We start from the raw sequence: 19,709 nt of genomic DNA on the forward strand, positions 1-19,709 counted from the left end.
TAGCCTTAGGCTAGGAGCAGGACAAAGAAGAGAGCCGCAGGACTTAAACATCCCCTCTGTGGTAAGACTCCAAAGTCAACAAGATACAGCCAGCAAAACTGAAGACATTTCAAGCACTATTTTGCGTTATGGACTTGTGTGCCCATTCAATCCCTGTTTTCATTCTGCTCTGCACATCCATACAACCAAGGATGGCAGCCTCGAATATGGATGCTCTGAAATTCTTACTGACCGAGTTTCAATTCAACCCGCACGAGTTTAACTGTAAGTGCTTTAGTCACTACTCTGAGTGATCCTGTCGCCAGAACACCCAAATCTGCGAGCACGCCTACTAGGATCCAGTAGCAACACTGACAACAGCTGATCAGCAGGCATTTGAGCTAGCTAGGGCATCCACGTACCAGAGGGGACCAACATATAAGACTATTTCCAGCCTTGCTCAGTTTTAATTTACCACTGAATTAGGTCCATCATTATGGGTTTTCCTGCACTGTCCTCCACGGATGTCCACATGCTGTGGTATCAAGATCATACAAGTACAAACATTTGCAAGCCCCTTAAAGAATATCTCGTACACAAAACAACGAGATACGTAGCGAGTCTAGCGTGGAAGAAGCGCTCCCAGATCCCAGTACCAAACTTGTACGGAGAGTGAGTGCAATTCATCCAGCTCCACCTGGACCAAAGCTTGTAGGGCAAGGGAGGTTCTGCTGGGTCATGGCAGGAAATGGAAAGAGTGACAAGAGACAGACACAGGTCTCAGGAACAGCAGCAAGTTAAGAGCACCACCTACCTGCAGTACTCTGCAAAGGTCAGCACGTAGCACTTCTCCTCTATGCAGGCAACACTGTTTTCGTCCTGATGCCGGGATGCAAAGATCTCATTCTGCGAGAAGAGAAAGGAGGCGGTCACCCAGCTGGCCAGGAGCTGCAGGGAGACAGGGCCAGCCCCACTCCTTCACCCATCACCTCAAAGAGAAGGCTATCACAGCATGCTCATAGCAGATGCTCTTCAGAGCCAGTATTTCAAATAAGTCAGAGACTTTCCAGGTGTCTTGTGACCCTGCAAGAGGTTGCTTTTGCTCCAGCTTTGTACAGGGTCCACAAGAAAGGAGCCTTCAGACCACAGGCAGAAAACCCAGTGAGCAATGCTTCTGCAGGCAGGAGGTTGAAGTGCTCCCCACCCACACGTTCCTCTGAGCTCCTAGGGATGAGGGATGTTCTTCATTCATTTCCCTTTCCTGTGCTGGAAACCCTTCCAGTTCATTTGTACAGCTAAGAGTAGAAACAGAGTTTGAATAGCACTTTGCTGTCTTACCTAATGGCCTGTGACACACTATCAGAGTCTTTCTAATCCATTTCTATATCAAAGATAAAGCAACCCATTCCTTTGCTACCATTTCTTCATCCTAATCCAATTTAAAAGGCTGTTTTAGTGAGGGAAGTAGCAATAGCCTCTTCTCCCAGGGTAATTTAGGAAACTTGGCTCTGTAGCAGGCAGGATTGGTTAGACACGGGGCAAGCCAGACGGAGCCGTTTTAAAGAATTTCAGATGTGGTTAGATCAGCAGAGATGATCTGCGGCAATAAAGATGCTCTGCACAAGGCTGGAAGCGCTACCTGCAGGCTTTGCTTCTGCTCACAGCCCCAGGGAAGCAGGCTGGAAGCGAAGACTCAAACCAGGGTCACCATTTGGGGCCAGGCTTAATCAGAGAAACTGAAAATGCCACACCTCGCTTCTGCACGTTGAGGTTTTGGTCTACTCCTCACATCAAAATGATCTGAGTCATCTTTGGCAAGCCCATCGCAGTTACTCAGCCCACATGGCAATCTCTCATTTCAAGGCTTGTATAATTAAGCAGGTGTGCAGAAAAGTGGCTCAGTTCCTCCTAAACAGATTACTGGCTCTCTCCCTACACTAAAATGCAACTGGATGCATTCTTGCTTCATTTACAGACCGGTATGAGGTAGCATATTTTGGTTTAGAAACTCCTCTGTGCCCTGCAAGTCAGGCAGGTACAATTCCCTGGCTGTTCTCCAGTCCTGTTCTCCCACACCATTACAATTTTATTTAAATGAAAAAAGGCATCAAGGATTTTGGTGGGTTGAAAACAGCAGTAAATTCTCCCTTCCTGGTTCAAAAACAGCTTGTTCTGCCACCCGACACTAGTCCAAGCAAAGCAGAACAAGGCATGAAGTCATAGTGATTCACACATTTTTCTTCTTAGAAGTGAACTCTATTACTCTGGCACAACATCCTCAAATCAGTCCAGTTCTTGTCATAAATTTAAACAGGGGTGGATGATGCATCCGCATTTCTGCACAAAACAAACACATTTCCAGAGCTGAAGAAGCAGATTCAGGGATTTTTATGATAAAAACGCAGCACGTGACATATCTACTCAGACATCCTGCATAATCAAAACTGCAGAATTTCAGTGGGAGTTTCTGCATCAAGTTCCACGTTTCGGTGTGAATCAGAAAACCCTTTTCAGAGAGGCTCCTAATCCTGATTCAATATAAACTCACTCCTCCTTACTCCTAAGGCAGAAGTCAAAACAAGTTTTCACTTAACGCTCAGGATTTTCTCCGATTAAACGGAGAAGCATTAAAATTTACCAGAGGCAGCCACGAGAAAAACGCAGCAGCTTCTGTCACAGCCCAGAGCTTCCACACACGACAGCAGACCGGGGGAAAACCCGCGTGTAGGGCAGCGCTGCTCCGCACATCTGGCAACAGCTGCGCCGCCGCCAAGAGACTGCTCCATTTTCCTCCAAATGGCAGCTCGGCCCCCCAAGTTTGAGGCCACCCAGGAATGCAGGAAGATACTCAGGCTAATCCCCTCTTCTCGCAAAAATATAGACGTGCCCCGGCCTCCAGTTTCGCGTCCGGGAGGCTCACCTGGTGCATACTGGGGTTACGGCCTCCCTGAGTGTGCTCCGGTCTGTAATACCACAGGAGGCTCATCATCAGCTCCCCTGCAAGAAGATTTATTGCAGAATGTCAAGGCTCAGTGCTGTCACAGTGTTTTCCCACTAATATCCAGCTTCCTCCCTTTCATTTCCATGGTGCTCGTGTAGAGGCAGCTGTGCCGTGATAAATATTTCATGCTGAACTAGGTGTCCTTTTGTTACAGCAAGGAGCTGCACTGAGTCAGTCACGTTGCTTCCCCATTACACCTTCACCCCCCTTCTACTTGCATTACATCGTCACAAAGAGGTGGGCTATGCACAAAAATCAAACGTTTCCCTAAAAAATAAAAAAAAAAAAGTAGTTTCCATTGCAGCTTGGGGTCAGAGGAGATCCTCATCCAAAGCTTGCAGCGTGACCTCCCACATTACCACCGGCACTGCTGCTGCTGGATGGCACGACCACGACTGGCCTCACCACACACTATTACTCTTTACAAAATACATTTTTTTTTTTTTTGCCCTTTTTCCTTCTAAGCAAGAGCTGCGCTTTGCAACACTTGACACGGCTTCCTATGCTCAGCCCTCAGCAGGCAGATTCAGGACACCAAAAGCACACCGCTCCCATCCCCGCCCCTACTTAGGTGCTATCAGAGCCTCTGTAGATAAGCCGTGCTCCACACCAACTCCCAGCCCACGTGTCTGCTGGCGTTTGAGTAAACAGCAGCTCCCCAGATGTCTGCTGCAATGGAATAATAAAGGAGATCATTGCTAAGATGTGCACTTGGCTGATATTATGTGCTTTCATGACCAGGAAGATTTTGATTACCGGTCCCAGGCTAGTGATTAAAGAGCATTTCAGCTCCTGGAACAGTCTGAACAAAACCCACGGAGCTAATCTCCTCCCCTGTCACCCAACCTGGCAGCAGCGGAGTAGCCTAACGAGCCTGCAGCTCTCCCGAGATCCATCACTTCCCCAGTTCCTCATCTGTCAAGCAGGGAGGCAAAACGTACTCTTTTGGCACAGTACCTGTTTTGGGGTCTTCCCACAGAGCCGATATCTTCGCAACGTACGGCATAGATTTCTTCCTGGGTCCTGATTTCAAGAGGACGGTGTCTCGTACCCGGATAATCTCCCCGTCTCTCTCCACAGCCTGATAGCTCTTGCGAACAGCTGGCTCAGGTTCATTCTACAGCATTGGCACACAGAAGAAAAAGCAGCCCAAGCAAACAGGCAAAAAGTTACTTTATTGTTTGCTGGCTCGATCCAAGAATCCTTTGGTCCTGCTGTGAACTAAAAGCTCTCAGTAGGCTTAGACAAGTCAAGTGCTTCCACTCCAAGAGAAGCCATCACCATAAGACCACCCCTGGCATCCCTTTTCCCACTGCGTTGGTTTACGAAAGCAAAGATCAGGTCAAAACAACTACTCAGGGCATTCATAGGTAAAGAAAGTTCAGTAGGGAATAGCATCCAAGTGCTTGCAGTTCGTATGTGGCCACCTTTTTCAAACAGAACACGAGATAAAACACAACTATTTCTCTTGTGTTGTACTGGCAGGAAGGAACAGCTCACCAACCGGACAGCAAGTCTCACAAAAGCATGCATCTGTGAAATTAATACCCTTATTTCAAATTAAACCAAGAACAATTGCTCCTTCAATTATGCAAAAAGACCCTCCTTCAGAGAAATCACCATTTTATCTGCCTACTTGTGCGTTTTCCTCATATCCGAAGGCACTGGAAGCTAGGCGTATTTTGAATGCTCTGTGTTTCTTTGATATAAACATCGAAAGAAAGCAAATAAAAAATGAAATGTTTCATACGAACAAGGCAGGCAGCAGCAGTGAGGCAGTGGTGTAAAGCTTTCTGTAACAAGGCTGCTGGCATTTCCTTAGTACCTGCTCATGTTACAAAAGGATTGCTTTTAGGACCATGAGCTTTATTTTTTCATTTTTGCTCTGAAAACTGAGTTCAGAATGCCTGAGCAGGATGGGTTTAGCCTTCTGCCAGATCGTCCAAGCAAAATGGGAAGCATTCCGTGCCAGGACTTCAGGAGATTAATGGTGTGCCGCCCCTCTCAGGGCATCACAGCCTGAGTGCAGGGTGAAAGAGGCCCATCTCCAGCTTCCACAGGCTTCGTTCTCCTACAGCCCTTGCTACCCGTGTGCAGCCCTGAGAGCTGAAGCTACAAACCTGGGTGATGCTCGCAGCAGCTCAAGGTCGTGCCATCACACCAAGCGGCAGCACAGATGTGTCTGCCCAGGCCACGGCTCCCCTTACTGCTGACGTTTACTGAACAAGCTTACAGGAGCTACCTTTGGACAACTGATCCTTAGAGCAAGGCTAAACCATCCCTTGTTTTCTCAGTGTTGACCTAACCCAGGAGGAAGAAGCTGGAGATGATCTCTGTAAGACGGACTCACAGGTGCCACCCTCATAAATGCCAGAGTGTTCATCACCACAGCATTTCAGCTGATGCTAGCACAGGAACAGCAGGTTTTCCTTCCTTTCCAAACCTCCCATCACACAAGGCAATGTAGGGTGTGCGAGAAAAACAGAGCCAACAGCTTGGCCTCAAAGCCCAGCCAAAGGGCTGCTGACTCACGTGTCCAGGTTTTAGAAGACATCAAGTGACCACCTCTGCCTTGGAGCAAGACCCCAAACCTTCCCAAACCTCCAGGACCTCGGTAATATGAAGATGCTCAAAAGGATTTGGAAAAAAATAGATGAGGAAAACAACAAAACGAACAAAAAACCAGTGCTCCACAGACACCTACCACGACGTAGACGGCCTTCTCGCAGGCTGTGCCGACGGGTATCCAGCCGTTGGTGGCCCGTCGCCGGCTGATGCGCTGCTGCTTTGGGTGGCCGTGGCCGCCCGCTGCCTTGCTGTCGGAGGCGTGGAGGCAGCCCGTGGTGTTTCGGAGGCCGGATTTGGAGCCGCTGGGGGGCTTTGAGCTCTGCGGACATTCCCGGGCCATGGTCTGAGGGTCGGAGTTGGGGGTCTGCAGGTGAGGAACGGGTTCTGCAGCTGGCGGCACGCTGGGTACAGGGCATCCTGAGAGCGGGTGGGCAGGTGACGCAGGGTGCCCTGCCACGGGGATTGTGAGGTTCAGCTGGTCCAGAGACTTGCAGCCTTCTAAGAGAAGGGAAGAAAAAGAGGCACGAATGTCATTTGAAATATAAGAGGACTACAAAACCAAGGCTGTCCCAAAGCACCACCACCGTCCTCCGAAATTCTCTTTATTGCATTACAGCAGCAAAGCCCCTTCACGTCGTAATTTCATTTTGCACTGTCACAGGATTCTAAAAGCAAAGATGTTTCTAAGCTTGTGATCCTCCAATATGTTGTTGCTGATGACACTGCACTACAACAAACCCCCCTGAAATCCCACCAAGTCCTGCCAGCCAGTAATACACATCAGACTGGCCAGTGTCCAAAGCGCTCCAGCCTGTCAATATGTATAAAGGAAATAAAAGGCTTATCAGAGTGATGGGAAGGATCCATGCTAGTGGCAGAAGCCAGCTTCCTTCCAGAAGCTGAATTCAAGTAATCAGGGGAAAAATGAGAAGATTCTCCAAATTAACTCCAGAAATATGAAAAAACGTGGATCAAAACTACACGAAATGATGCACGGGGCTGCCTTCAGCAAAACCGCACCCCCAGGGCAGAAGCAGTGACCACGACAGGTAACTCGGCTGCTGCTGCCTCTCAGAATCAGCCTGGAACAGCTCACACTGCTCCAGGAGTCCTAAAACAAGCCCCAAAACCAGGCTGAGGCCAAGAAAAGAGCAAGTGTGATCTGCGTTACCTCATGTCAGCAGGAAGACAATCCCCAGACCGAGACATAACACGTCCCTATCCCCTGCATCCAAAGGCATGCTTTTAGTGGTGACTGAAAGAGCAGCTGAGGGCAACCTCGAGGAGATGCCTCCAGACTAGAACATGACCTAGCAGGTCTGCGGGAGCACGCTGCTGCACAACAGAGAGCTGCTAAAGAACATAAAAAGGTAATAAAACCCATGAAGTTACTGAGCTCCAGCTGAACAATGGACGAGATCCCCCTGCAATAAGGGGAAATGAGCCTCCCTCTCTACGAGGGCTGCATTGAAGCCAGTGGTGAACCGCGGACCCGAGGGCTGCTGTGGGCATCGCTGGGGTTTGCTGACCCCGAGCAGCAGATGCCAAAGCAACTTTGCCGGTGAGACGTCAGGGTGTGAGTTCAGGAATCCTGCCTGGCCTCGGCGGGCACAGGACCTGCGGAGCAGTGAACCACCTCTTCCCTGAATCCCCTCTTCCCTGTTTTGCTCACAACAGGCTGCAACTTGAACACGCCACCTGAGACAGATATGCCCCATGTCACATATCGTGTTGGATCCACTCGTACCGACACTCTCAGATGGGAGCCTGGCGCTTCCAACCGAGTAATCCTTTAATTCCCTAAACTAACCCACTTGAGGGAAGGCTGAGATTTCAGAGGCAGACCTATAAAAACCAACTCCTAAGCACAAACTCCTGTTAATATTCTGGGAGCCTGCAGAACAAAGTCTAAATTATTCTGATGCGGAGACTTTTAAGCCCAAGTTGCTCACAGGAAGGAACTGAGAGCCCGCGAAGCATTTACACGTACAGGCAGCTTTAACCCAGAACGCGCTGCATCCAAAAATGTGCTACAGCAGGAAACGATCCTGCCGCTTGCTAATCCACGTTGGGAAAAGATCAGAGCAGCAGGGTGACACATCGCTGGTAAATACACACCCTGGAACTGCTGCTGCCAGCTCCGCGAGAAGCCACCGGGTTTTTGCAGGGAGGGCTGAACTCAGAAAAAAGCCCGTCTGCTTACTCGGAATCGGGGGCAGCAGCATGCAAACTTTCAGGAACGAAGCAGGCTGGCATGACCTCGGGGCACCAGGCAGGGAGGTGTCAGACGAGAACACGCTGCCGAGCTGGTTGTCTTGCGATCGAAAAGGCATCGAAGCTGCGAGGGAACGCCGCCTAGCCCCTGCCGTAGGAAGCGGCACTACGACAGCGGAGATATTTAGGGAAAACGGAAATTATACTTTGACCAAACGCTCCCGACTTTCAGCAGCTTCCTACAAGGGAAGACGACAAAGCCTCGCTCAAACCCAAACTTCATCCGCCTACCTGGAAATCTGTTTGGGGTGGCTCAGTCGTGCCTCTTCTGACTCGAACGCGTGCCCGTGGTTAGGTGAAACGCTAATGCTTACACCCCCAGCAGCCGAGCAGCAGCTCTGCCTGCACATCGCACCATTTGGAAGCGGCAGCGGTGCCTTGCTTGGTGACTTGGTGACTTTTACACCAAGTCCTGGTGTCTGGTCACCACAGCGCAGCGATCCAGTTTTAAGTATTTCAAAAAGATGTTTTTCAATAGCAAAGGCAAAGCTCCGAGATAAAGCCTGCTGAAGGACAAAGCCTGAACAAACGAACTGGACAGAAAACAGCCAGGCAAACAACTACCCCACCTTTACACTGCCACTCACCCCATTTCGGGGCCTGATTTTTCCAGTTTAATAGCAAACACAGCACCGCTATCCGCCGAAGCAACGATCTACCAGCACTTACATCACTGCAAAGAAATTCAAGCATCGGTCCAACCAGTAGACTCAAACTGAATCACAGCTCAGCCCTGCCAGATCAGATCGAATGAAACTTTAAAAGACTGCATCCCCTGCGCAACTTTTACTGGGAAGAGTCTGACAACCAAGGCAGCGCTTGCTTCTTCGCGCTGCTCTGCCAGGATGCTTCGGTTGTGAGAACAAGATTTTGGGACAGGATGGGCAACACAGCCTGATGTGTTTCAGACCCTCTGCTCAGCAGCAGACAGCGAGAAGCCTTGCAGAGCATCTAGGAACCGAAACCATGGATTTTACACAGGGCAAAGCAGTCAACTCCAGCATGACAAGCCCTCGGTCACCTCCTTGCTGCCTAGATTCTTTCAGCGCTTCCACGCTTTCCACACCAGTCAGACTTTTCAGGGGGCTTTTTAGCCTTTCTGGGCTAAAACTGGGGGAAAGGGAGGTGAAACACGGATTCTTTCTGATGCCAACCTTTGATGAACCGTGAGACACCTCCAGTAGCCACTGTGCCCAAGCAGCCCTCTTCTCCTAGGAATGCCAACTGAGATTTTGCTCGCGCTTTGCACCTTACCTGCTGCAAAAGGCATTTTGTAGGGGTAGCTGTTCCGTCCCGCGTGCACGCTGCTGATCCTGCCCTCCGGCACGTGCACGACGCCGCAGACGCTGTAGCTGTTAATAGCCGTCCCTTCTCCACAGCAGTACGGGGAGTTGCACCAGTGGAGGGGCTGGAAATGAGCACCCGATGGCAAGGAGCCCGGTGATACCAAGAGCCCCTCACAGGTCGCAGACTGCGAAAGCTCATCCTTGGGGTAAACCGAGCAGTGAGAGTAGCCACTGTATCCACTTTGGCCATAACAAACGTAAAACCCGTTCAACGGAGTCAGATCTGAGGACTCATAGAGACATCCACAATCCGTGTGATTCCCGGGAACGGGCAAGGGAGGGAACTGCTGCACGGGAAAGGAAGGCTGATGAAATTCCTGCTTGGGAGTTGGGGATTTCTCTCCGGGTCTTCCATACTCAGGCTTCATGGAAGCTTGTCCACCCATGAGCAAAGGCAGTCTGTGGTAGAAACTCTCTGTGCTAGCATAGGAGCTAGACAGTGACTCGTAAGGGACAGGTTCAGCCGTCCTGTAGAGCCTAGAGGAGTCCCGCTGCTCCGCTTTCCCGAAAGCGCCCAGGGTAAGCCCCCGCCAGCCATGCTGGCCTTCCATTTTTAAGCTCGCTGCTTCCTTTTTAGACTTGACGCAATTCTTCCGACTGGCTTTGGCCCACTTGAGCGTAGATTTTGAACAGTGGTTCTCGGACTTGCCCTCCCCGTCTGATTTACTCCTCTGCTTCAGGGGCTGGTCCTTCTCGTGGGTCAGCTTCAGAAAGGCCACAGCATTCAGGCTGGCCAGTCTCTTTGGGGTGGGATGATAGGGGATGGTACCATCCTCCCTCTTTGTCCCATCATCAAAGACCTCATCCAGTGAATGCTCACAGCTACTGCATTTCTGACTGGGCTCGTGTCGGTTTTTGCCTTTACCTGTTTTCACAGCTGGTTTCTCCAAGGCAGACCAGTTGTCACCAGCTTTGCAATGCAAGCTCTTGACCGTACAGTCTCCGGCAGCTTTGGCGGAATCCCTCCGAAAGCGCCTGCCAGACAACAAGCCATCGTCCCGCTCAAAAAGCAGATTGTTCACAGCCTCTGCGTTCAGTGAGGCCAGCCTACGCTTCCTGGGCTCCGAAGGAGCGCTGTCAAGGTCTTCGTCTGTCCCCGGATAAGTTATTGTGCACTTTTCCCCAGATGAATCACTCTTCCCCGCTCCCACGGGCTTAACTTGTTCAGCAAAAAAGGTAGGTCCCAAGCCCTCCACCCAACTGGGAAGGTCCTTTTTTTTGCAGCTCTGGGTCTCCTTCGACAGAGATCCGGCCACATCCTCCAGCCTGGTGAGGAGCACTTTGCAGGTCTTTTTGTTCACCGAAGGGAGCAGGCGTCTCCGCAGCGGGTACGTCTTGCGGACTTCCTGCAAATTCTTGCTTTTGTTCGTCCCCGCAAACCCACTCGGACCATTGGTGCTTTCGGTGGCATCCCCGTCCCTCTGCTCGCCGCACTCTGCCCGTGTCCTGTCCATCCTCCCGCTGCCTGGGGGGGACGAAGCCTGGCCAGCAGAACCAGCTGGATGCTTCAGAAGGAAAAGTTGTTTCTTCCGGGCATGCGTCATAGGATCAATGTCCAATCCTGAGAACGAAGAGAGAAAAAAACACATCCGTTAATACCGCTGAGAGGGACCCACCTCCTCACGAAGCACCGGCTGCCGATTAGGAAACACTCGAGCCAGCTTGTTTCTGCACAGAGCCGAGTCTTTTTGGGTGACGGCCAGTTAAGCCAATTAGGAGACAGGATGCAATGAGCTGCGGTTTAATATTAAGCCATAGAACATGGCAGTAATTAAAGGTGAGGTGCTGACGGCAAGTGTCACAGGAGCCAGGAAAACCAGGATTTATCCAGAAAGCCGATTCGCCAGCTCCCAGCCCAAACGCATGCCCCGCTAAGCCGATGCTGTCTCTGCCACGTTACAAACTCTCATCAAATCTACCAAAGCTCATCTGAATCCCGATCCAGGCTAGGCACAGAAATAAATCCCAGGTATGTGATTGCTTGCGTGTTGGTACAGGCAGGCTGTTTCATTGTCATTTTCTGAAACAATTAGACAGAAGAAAAACAAAAAAGTCCACCTACTCACATAAAAAGTAAACGTGGGTCTATTAGGTGGAGATCTGCCAACGTTAATAAAATAAATACATGCAAATCCCTATACAGGTTAGGACCTGGCTACCTGTTGCTGCTGTCGTTCCCCACAATCGCATTTTGTAAAAGCTGCGGACTCCCAACAACCAAATCACCACGTTTGGCAGAGGCTTGAGCAGATATCCCAGGCTCTCAAAAGAGGAAAGGAATTACTTAGCCGTGTCATTCCTGACTTTCCATCTAGATGGTACGCCAAGACACCGTTAAAACAGACACAAATGTCCAAAATACAAGAAGGAAGAGATAAGCATCTGCCTGCAGGGCTGAGCAAACCACCTCCCAGTGCCCCGACAAGCTGCTGCCCGGCCGGCCCCACCGCCTCCGGACTTTCCCAGCCAGGTAAAAAGTTAAAGAAACGGTCCGGCTCCGATTTACTATAAGAGGGAACTTTTCCTGCCAGTGCAGGAAGGCCTCGGAGGAGAATGGCTTGCCCTGAGCTCTATGCTGAATGCCATGAAAGGGTGCGAGTTTGCAATAACCACAAGCATTGAAAAAAAAAAAGTCTAATTGAGTTATGTTGGAACAGATTTAACACAGCCTGTATCTGAGCACAGGAAACAGCAGCAAAGGGCGATCGCTTGCATTTACTGGTATTTATGAAGCAGTCAGATTCCCTTTATTGGGACCAAAGTGCCAGCCTTCGCACCAGCATCCGCTCAGGAGCCGTTTGATGTCCCCTGTACCAGGTATTTACTTGGCTGCAGCACCCCACGATTGACACGATCGACGCTGGCCTGCTACTTGGAGGCTGGCTAATTAAAGCTACTGCATCTGTAGCGATGAGAACAAAGCTACCAAATTACAAGAACTGTTCATTTGATATGGCTTAATCAAGCTGATAATTAGATTATCTATTTGAAATAAGCCCAGTGTGTTTTAATTGACTTGCTTATGTATGCATTAACTAAAAGAAAACCAGGAATTGAAAGCCACTGTGGTTTGCACGTTGCTTTTGCAGATGTCAAAGCCTTCCTGAGATGTCTTGGAGTGCCTGAACCCTTTACACCCCGTTATGCACAGGATAACTCCTCTGGCTACTTCCCAAACTGGAGTGCTCCATGGGGAGCAAACATTTATGTACATCCGTGTTTTTTTTTTCTGATAAGCAACACAGGTTCTGGAATTTAGGAAGATGGTTCATCAGTTCAGACAGACAATTTCTCCCCAAATCCGAATAATTCTTGCACAAGCAGCTATATTAACCACAGCCAACCTTGGGAGTTAGCAAGAGGACTTCTATTTAAAAAATAAAATGCGCAAACGAGGTTTGTCTCCCAGCCCATACAGACCAGTGGTTTCTTTGCAACTCCAAACCTATTTTCTGCTGTCCCCAACAAAAGACTGGACCTCTGGCAGAAATGCTCAGCAGAGAGGGGAAAAAAATGAACCAACTGTGGCTTGCCTTAAAAACCAGCATCAGCTGCCCCATCTCCTCGAGCTCTCATTGCTCTACTGAGAGCAGCGGTCGTCTTCTGGCCACCACTCCACATCCTTCACTTGCAGAGGCTATATAGCATATCAGCGTTTGAAAAAGAAAGGGTATCTCTTAAAAACAGAGTACTTTAGACGTGACTTTGTTCAAACCAGACCTGCCCAAAAGATAAAAAGAAGTTTGGTACAGGTTGAAGGAAGGGAATTTCTCCACCGATGAAGTGGAGAATCATTAACATCACGGCGGCTGCCTTCCCTGTCGTACCCCATGGGGAATGCGCCAAGACAAACAAGAGCTTAAATAAAATATCTTTTCCAGAACCTAAGTTCTGCCTTTAAGTTATGATACTCCAGATGAAAATGGCATTTTAATACACACATTTCCTCCAACTGCAACAAAAGCACCTCCCTCTCCAAAGCTCAGATGTGAAATCTGCATTCTGGTGCAGAACAGGTATCACTGTCCTGCGTGCTGTAGCGTATTTCCAACTACTACTGTACACCAGCTTTCATCACTGACAACTGCAACCGGAATGTCAAGAGAAACACTCGAGTTGAACACAGAGATGACATTAGAGATATCGAGTCAAAAATGCATTAAAGTGTGAAGAACACAGAGATTCGACGCGATCCTTTTTAAGAGTTGCGGTCGCGTAAGCTCTTTGACACAATGAGTTCTTAGGCACAACAGTAATCAAGCCATCACAGGCTTTTTATTTATTACTTCTTAGTAGAAGGAGGCTACGTCTGCAGAGATCTCCTCCTTTTCATCTGGTCTCCAAGTTTTCTCTCCCCCACTCCGAGCTCAGCTGCTCGCCTCCTACAAAGCACTTATCTGCAGATGAAGAACTAAATATCTGGAAATTTGTGCAAAGACAAAATAAGCAAACCCCACACGTTTTGGTATCACGGCCATACAAATCCTTTAAGCAACAGCAAAGAAAACATCAGCTCCATCCAGCAACACTTCCACATGACTGTAAACCCTCCGAAATCCAGCTTTATTGAAGAAACACCAGGCTACCCGCAGAAATACAATCAAAGTTAAGTAATGCTGACTTCTGTATTTGCTCCCTCACAAATTTCTGCAAGTTCCTTGGATAAACAAACCTAATCAGCCAAGTTTCTCCCCAACCCGCTCGAGCATTCAGTTTGGAGACCAAGAGAAGCTCATTTTTCCAGATCACACCCCGCTAAAAACCTCAAGTCAAAAATTAGGTGAACTGTGTTTGTTTTCAAAAGCATGACTGCATCCCATTTGCTCTGCAGTAGCTCAACATTATCAGTAAAAATAAACTGATTTTAAGCCCGTAAGTGGTCACTTACGAAGCATGGTTCAGAAGGTTCAGTTTCTACAAAGGTAACTTCCCTGGGATATTACCACGATAAAACAACTGCCACGACCCACAGGGCAGCTTGTTGAAGCTGGAGTGTTGTTTTTTTATTCCCTTTTTCTGACATAATTCTCTAACAGAGGTGAGAACAACCAGGTTGAGCAACTGGAATGAATTTGGTTATTCTAGAACAACGTGCAGCGTGAATTTATTGTGACTGATGGCAGGGGGTGGACAATACCATCACCCGGCTCCATATCCCACAGAAGCCACCTGCAACATTTTTGGTCTGGTCCTCAAGATCACTTTTGGAGAAACTCTCTTACCATCCCACTGAAGGCACTCTCAGCCCAGAGAATTGGCTGCGTTTTCCAGTTGTCTGTGATCTGTCGGACACGGGTGCAGAAAGGGCCAGGAGGATCTGCTACGAGACCACCGCAGCGATGCTGCTGCCAGTTTTGGAGAGGTACCACGACAGGAATGAAGAAAACGAGCCCGCTAAATCAGCAATTCATCCACATTACGGGCACGCATCCAGAAACAAGCAGTCTTACTAGATTGCTCCATTGAACAAAAGTCATCTTTCACACACAGGACCAGCAAGAACTCATTCCCTGCCTACCAAATTGCTTGCATTACAATTGCTGTGGGGCTAGTCCTGCTCACTCACTTCTCAGCAAAAGTCCTGAGTACTGACTTACCTGGGATCCAGTAATCCCTTCTCTCTGCCCAGCATACGGCACGAACAGAGCTTCTGAATGCTGCTTGAAACTGAAATATCCGACAGTATGTATCACGCCTTAAAAATCAGAGTCACGCAGAGCTTACCGAGAGCTCTTATCTACAGCCAGCACTCAATGCAGCTGCCAAGGGGGAGCGTCAGGGCTGCTTGTCCCCTTTCCACCTCTGTATGGCTTCATGAAGCAAAGAGGAAAACCCAACTGTGCCCAGAAGTCTCCAGGAAATCACGATACAAGCTGAAGAACTGAAAGTGAAGATACTTACGGCAGAACCACCCCTCTCCTGCTTGCAGCTGAGGAACTGGATTAGCAGCAAGGAGACGGTGATTTATAACTGCTAGAAGTGAAACAAGTTTGGCGGAGCAGCTTGGTGTAGCCAGCTGCATCCAGAGCCCAACAGGCATTTTAAAGCTAGCTGCAGTCGCTCTCTCCTTCCTCAAACTGGACCAGTTCGGAGAAATTATACTGGCAGCTGCAGAACCCTGATCCGACTGCAGAAATTCAAAACTAAATGCAGCGGTCTCGTTTTCTGCCAGAATAAAAGCACGACCCAAACAGCAAAATCAGAAGAGAGTTGATGCCTCATTAGCAGGAAAATAAGCAAGTGTGTTAACAGCTGCATTTTCTGTAATCATGCAGCTGTAGCATCTGTCTCTTCCTCTCCATCACTTGATTGCAAGTGAAATTAGAAGAAACCAGTCTGGGACTACCCATTCAAGCACCATTTCCCTTCCAAAGCTTCACTACAGAGACGCGCTCGTTCCAAGGAGACGATGCCAAAAGCACAGAAATCTAAAGCTTTCAGAGCTTCTAATCCGTTTGGCACTTCAATAACATACAAAGAGTTACGACAACAGGAATCTTCCTCTCTGCGCACGGCATTGTGCTGTTGACTTTCAGCCCTTGTCTACTGGAAGAAGTTATATTCTTTTAAATTGGTGCAGCTTACACTGTGACAACAACCCCATAACTGCAAGTGTCTGGAGGATTGGCTCCTTTCTCCCTGCTGCTTTTAAAGTCGAATCACTTTCGGTGCTATAAAAGACGCGTTGCATGAAGGAAGCCTCCCAGGAGCTCTTGGAAATCCGGGTAAAGCACAGAAGCATCAGGTATCCCAGGCTGAATCGCCTAAATGCTGTGCGAGTCCCACGAGCAGGAGCATCCTTTCAACCTCAAACATTTAGAAAAATTACAATCGTTACGGGCTGCAATTTGTCTTCGTGGGGTCCAGCCCTGATCTGTCTCTGGAGGCTCATCGAAAGCTCGATCATCCACATGCTCCAGAGAAAACTGTTTATACAGAGCTCATTATCCTGCAGAAAAGGCTTGTTTTTCTCTCTCATCAACACAACCCTCACCATTTGCCAGCACCTCTCGAAAATGAGGTGAAGACCGCACCAGCTGATGCAGTCGGTGCCTCTAGCTTCAGAAAGGCAAGCATGGAGGGATCTGGGGTTTCCTTTACCTCCTGCACTGTCCAGAGAGGATCTCCAAGCTGCACGGGCTGCTCGCTCCCCTCACTGGTCCGACAGAAGTAATTATGCCTCGGTTGTGAAAGCCGGTGCTCCAGGCACATCGCTGTGTGGCCCGTGATGAATTACAGTGCTGAAACAACTGCAATTATCAGTGGATGCTTTAAACCAGGGGCGCTCTACCTGTCTGAAAGCAATGGCAAGCTGCGAAGGAAACATGCCGGGGTGCAGTCCCTGCTTGCACAGCTGACCACTTGCATAAACATGAGCCAGACCTGTTAACACCCCAGCAGAGAAGTTGCACGGCTGATTCCTTGGGAGGGCCTGTCCTATTCTTGATTATCTGGTTTCAGATCTTGCCTAGTGGCAGTGCTCCGGAGCACTTTGCAGGGAAGCCAAAATGAAATTTCTCTGGCTGTTCTCACACTCTCCGCAGCCCCAGCAAGGACTGCTTGCAAAAGAGGGAAAAAAAAAAAAAAGGCAGGAAAAAAAAATGGAAAAAGGAAAAAAGCTGAAACCTGACAGCACCACACAAGAGCCCAACGCACTGGAGCCTTCCCAGCATCCAGAGCAGGAGCAGAGCCCCGGACAGACACCCTGCGTTACCAACACCACCACACGGCTTGCCCTGGACAAAATGGCCCTTTTCAAGTCTCCAAGGCAAAAGTGGACTTCAAAATTCCCTGGCCAAAGCAATTTGGAAGCCCAAGCACTGGCAGGGAAGGCATCTCACACTTGCTTCATCTCCCCTGCCCCTGCTAACAGGCTCAGCACGGCTGGCAGCAGCATGGAAGCTCGTGCTCCCAGGGCTGTGTTTCACTGCACAGGTACGGCCACAGCTCCGGGGAGGTCGGGACTCAGATTTGTACCTCTTTTGGCAAAGAAAGGCACCTGCTTTTGGAGAGGAGATTGTATCAATCTGCTCGGTTAACTACCTTCATTCACAGAATAGGTTTTTCCATTTGCAAGTTGAACTAAGCAGTTTATCCCTATCTACCTGGGCAAGGTCAATTCTTTCAATACCAGTGGAAAAGAAATACGTTTGAGTATGGGGGAGATTGGAAAGATGGCTCCTTGACATCAGTGACAAAGCGCGTTATTTGTGGAACTATCACGGTGTCTGGGAAAAGCACACTCCTTTTCAGAAAGGCCCTGTCTTTTCTTTCCCTGTTCCTGATGCTACGATACCATATTTTGTATCACATTTTCAGCGAAAAGGTACCGCTCGGGCTGAATATCCAGTATATGCTGTACTAAAGGAGAAGCGCAGGAAGTAATGCACGACCCAAGCAACCCAAACATCAGTCACCAAAACCAGACAGAGCCCCACAGCCGTGGTCTGTTCACAGGCTTGAATTGAAGACCGATGTTTCCGAACGTGAAGCCTTCACTCATCACCTCATAGCACAAGCACGACCAACACTTGCAAAAACCACTTCCTATGGCCTGTAAGAACTAAAGATTTCCACCGCCAATAGTTGCCACAATCCTGATTGTGACCTGACCATAAAGCACTATTCTTCTGCACATCCGCAGAAAGTTTCAGTGTTTTTGCTGTTGTTTACAGCCTCCCCAAGCAGCGGACAGAAATCAGCCCGGGGCGATTTAGAGCAAGGGCAGCCACAGTTTCATGCCTGCTCTCTCAAGAACAGATGCAGAGCTGTGCTAACCTACAAGCAAAACTACCCTAAAATTCCATGGGGACTTCAAAAAATAATCAAAAATCAGAAGTAATCAGAGATCGGGATGTTGCTCTGTCCCCTTCGATTCCTCAGAGAGGTACAGAACAACATCCTTCCTCACTCAGAGGCATTTCTTCTGCCTTCCAACAGGTTAGAGAGGAACGTACAAGGATGCCAATGAAGCTTTGAGCTATCAGACATCTTAAGGGTGATACAGCATCCAGCTGCTCCTGCTCAGCATCTCCATCCCGCAGTCATCCCCTCCTACAAGGGAGCCTCTCAGCTGCACCAGCAGGAACCAGTGGCCACCCTAAAACTCACGGCCGGTAGCCACCAGCTTTGGATATTTTCTCCGAACTGTCTGCTCGTGCACAGAGCAGTTCAGGGACCCTGGGGAAAAATAACACGCAGCCATGTCATTAAAGATACAAGCAAACAAACACACACAGAAAGCCAGCCCCTGCCCAAACAGAAACCATTTCTTTGCCAACGCAAACGCTGTAATTATTCCCGCAGTGCAAAGCCTACCATCGGCTTCTCACCTCTCAAAACTAATCTTTTTTAAAAAAAACAAAAACAAAAACAAAAACCAAAAAAACCACAAGGACTGTGAATAACCAGCCCTGAGCATGCCGCTGCAATGAAGCCCAGGGATGGCAGAGGAAATCCCTGGCGTCTACAATCGCAGGAGATGCACTTGTACAGGTGGGGTGGAGATCAGGCTCAGCTCATCTCAAGGCTGAAAGCTTCGTACCAAGCACTCGAGCCTAAGAGAGGTTTTGACACTCTGCCTTCGCTGCATCATTGCCCAGCGCGGTGCTTGTTAGGGTTTCCTTTTAACGAAGGCAAGCAAGCTACAGGGATCGAGCAAGGGGAGCGCCAGGAAAGCCGGGAGGGGCGCCACCTGAGAAACAGGTGAGACAAAAGTTTCCAGATTATTAAAGCAAAGTTTTCAGTAGCAAGCCCAGCCTGAGAAACATCTGCATTTGAGAAATCATCACTCGATTTCTCCTTTTACACTGCTTTGACACCATGAGTCAGAAATATCGGATGCTCATCCCTGCCCTCCCATCCACAGCAGCCTTACAGATCCTGCAATTCTCATGAAATACCCCAGAGATCGTCAGCAGCAACCACTACTACATATAAAACACTAGACGCGCTGAATATCCCTTGTTTACAAAGACTTGCCTACTAGAACTTTAAATAGGTTCAGCGTGAAGCTGCCTACATGACAGCTACGCTAACAGCACCCAGTACGATGCCTATAAGTAGCTTGAAAAACCAAGCAAAAAATATTTCAAGAGCTTTGACAGTTGTGTTTTTAGAAGGAGCACAAGCTTTGCCAATCAAGTTAATCAAGGTTTTTAAAAAAAAAAACAAAAAACAAGCCCTGCTCATCTGATTTTCCATATATGCAAAACGCAAACTAAATTCCTACACGGCAGAAGGCTGAGTCTGGTGAAATATCAATCATGTGTCACTTTGCTCAGATCGCTCTGGCACCGTTCCTGCTCACACGGACAAAATGGAACAACAAATTATTTCCAAGATGCTATATCTTGAAGAAAAAGGTGCGAGATTTTTCTAAAGTAAATATTAAAGCTCTTCTATATATCAGCATCACCCTCTCCCACAAACACTTTAGCAATTTCCTCCAAGCTGCTGAGCTTAAATAATTCGAGGTGTGCCGCGATTTCACGTATTATAGGAGCATCTGCAAAACTGTGCCGCCTTTGGGGACTTCGAGG

The 19,709-nt window shown here is 48.7% G+C and overlaps 1 protein-coding gene across 1 annotated transcript in view; it reads right to left on the reverse strand.

Moving 5' to 3' along the window:
* BAHD1 (bromo adjacent homology domain containing 1) overlaps window positions 1-19,709 on the reverse strand; it is a 37,786-nt gene that overhangs the window by 4,890 nt on the left and 13,187 nt on the right. Inside the window, exons 2-6 of the mRNA XM_066997855.1 lie at window positions 9,077-10,729; window positions 5,685-6,046; window positions 3,938-4,097; window positions 2,900-2,976; window positions 794-885 (exon numbers count right to left, since the gene is read on the reverse strand). Of these exons, the coding sequence (XP_066853956.1) occupies window positions 794-885; window positions 2,900-2,976; window positions 3,938-4,097; window positions 5,685-6,046; window positions 9,077-10,712 (2,327 nt within the window). The 5' untranslated portion in view covers window positions 10,713-10,729. The remainder of the gene's footprint in view (window positions 1-793; window positions 886-2,899; window positions 2,977-3,937; window positions 4,098-5,684; window positions 6,047-9,076; window positions 10,730-19,709) is intronic.

The sequence above is a fragment of the Anser cygnoides genome, chromosome 5, assembly GCF_040182565.1.
Source record: "Anser cygnoides isolate HZ-2024a breed goose chromosome 5, Taihu_goose_T2T_genome, whole genome shotgun sequence".
NCBI lineage: Eukaryota > Metazoa > Chordata > Aves > Anseriformes > Anatidae > Anser > Anser cygnoides.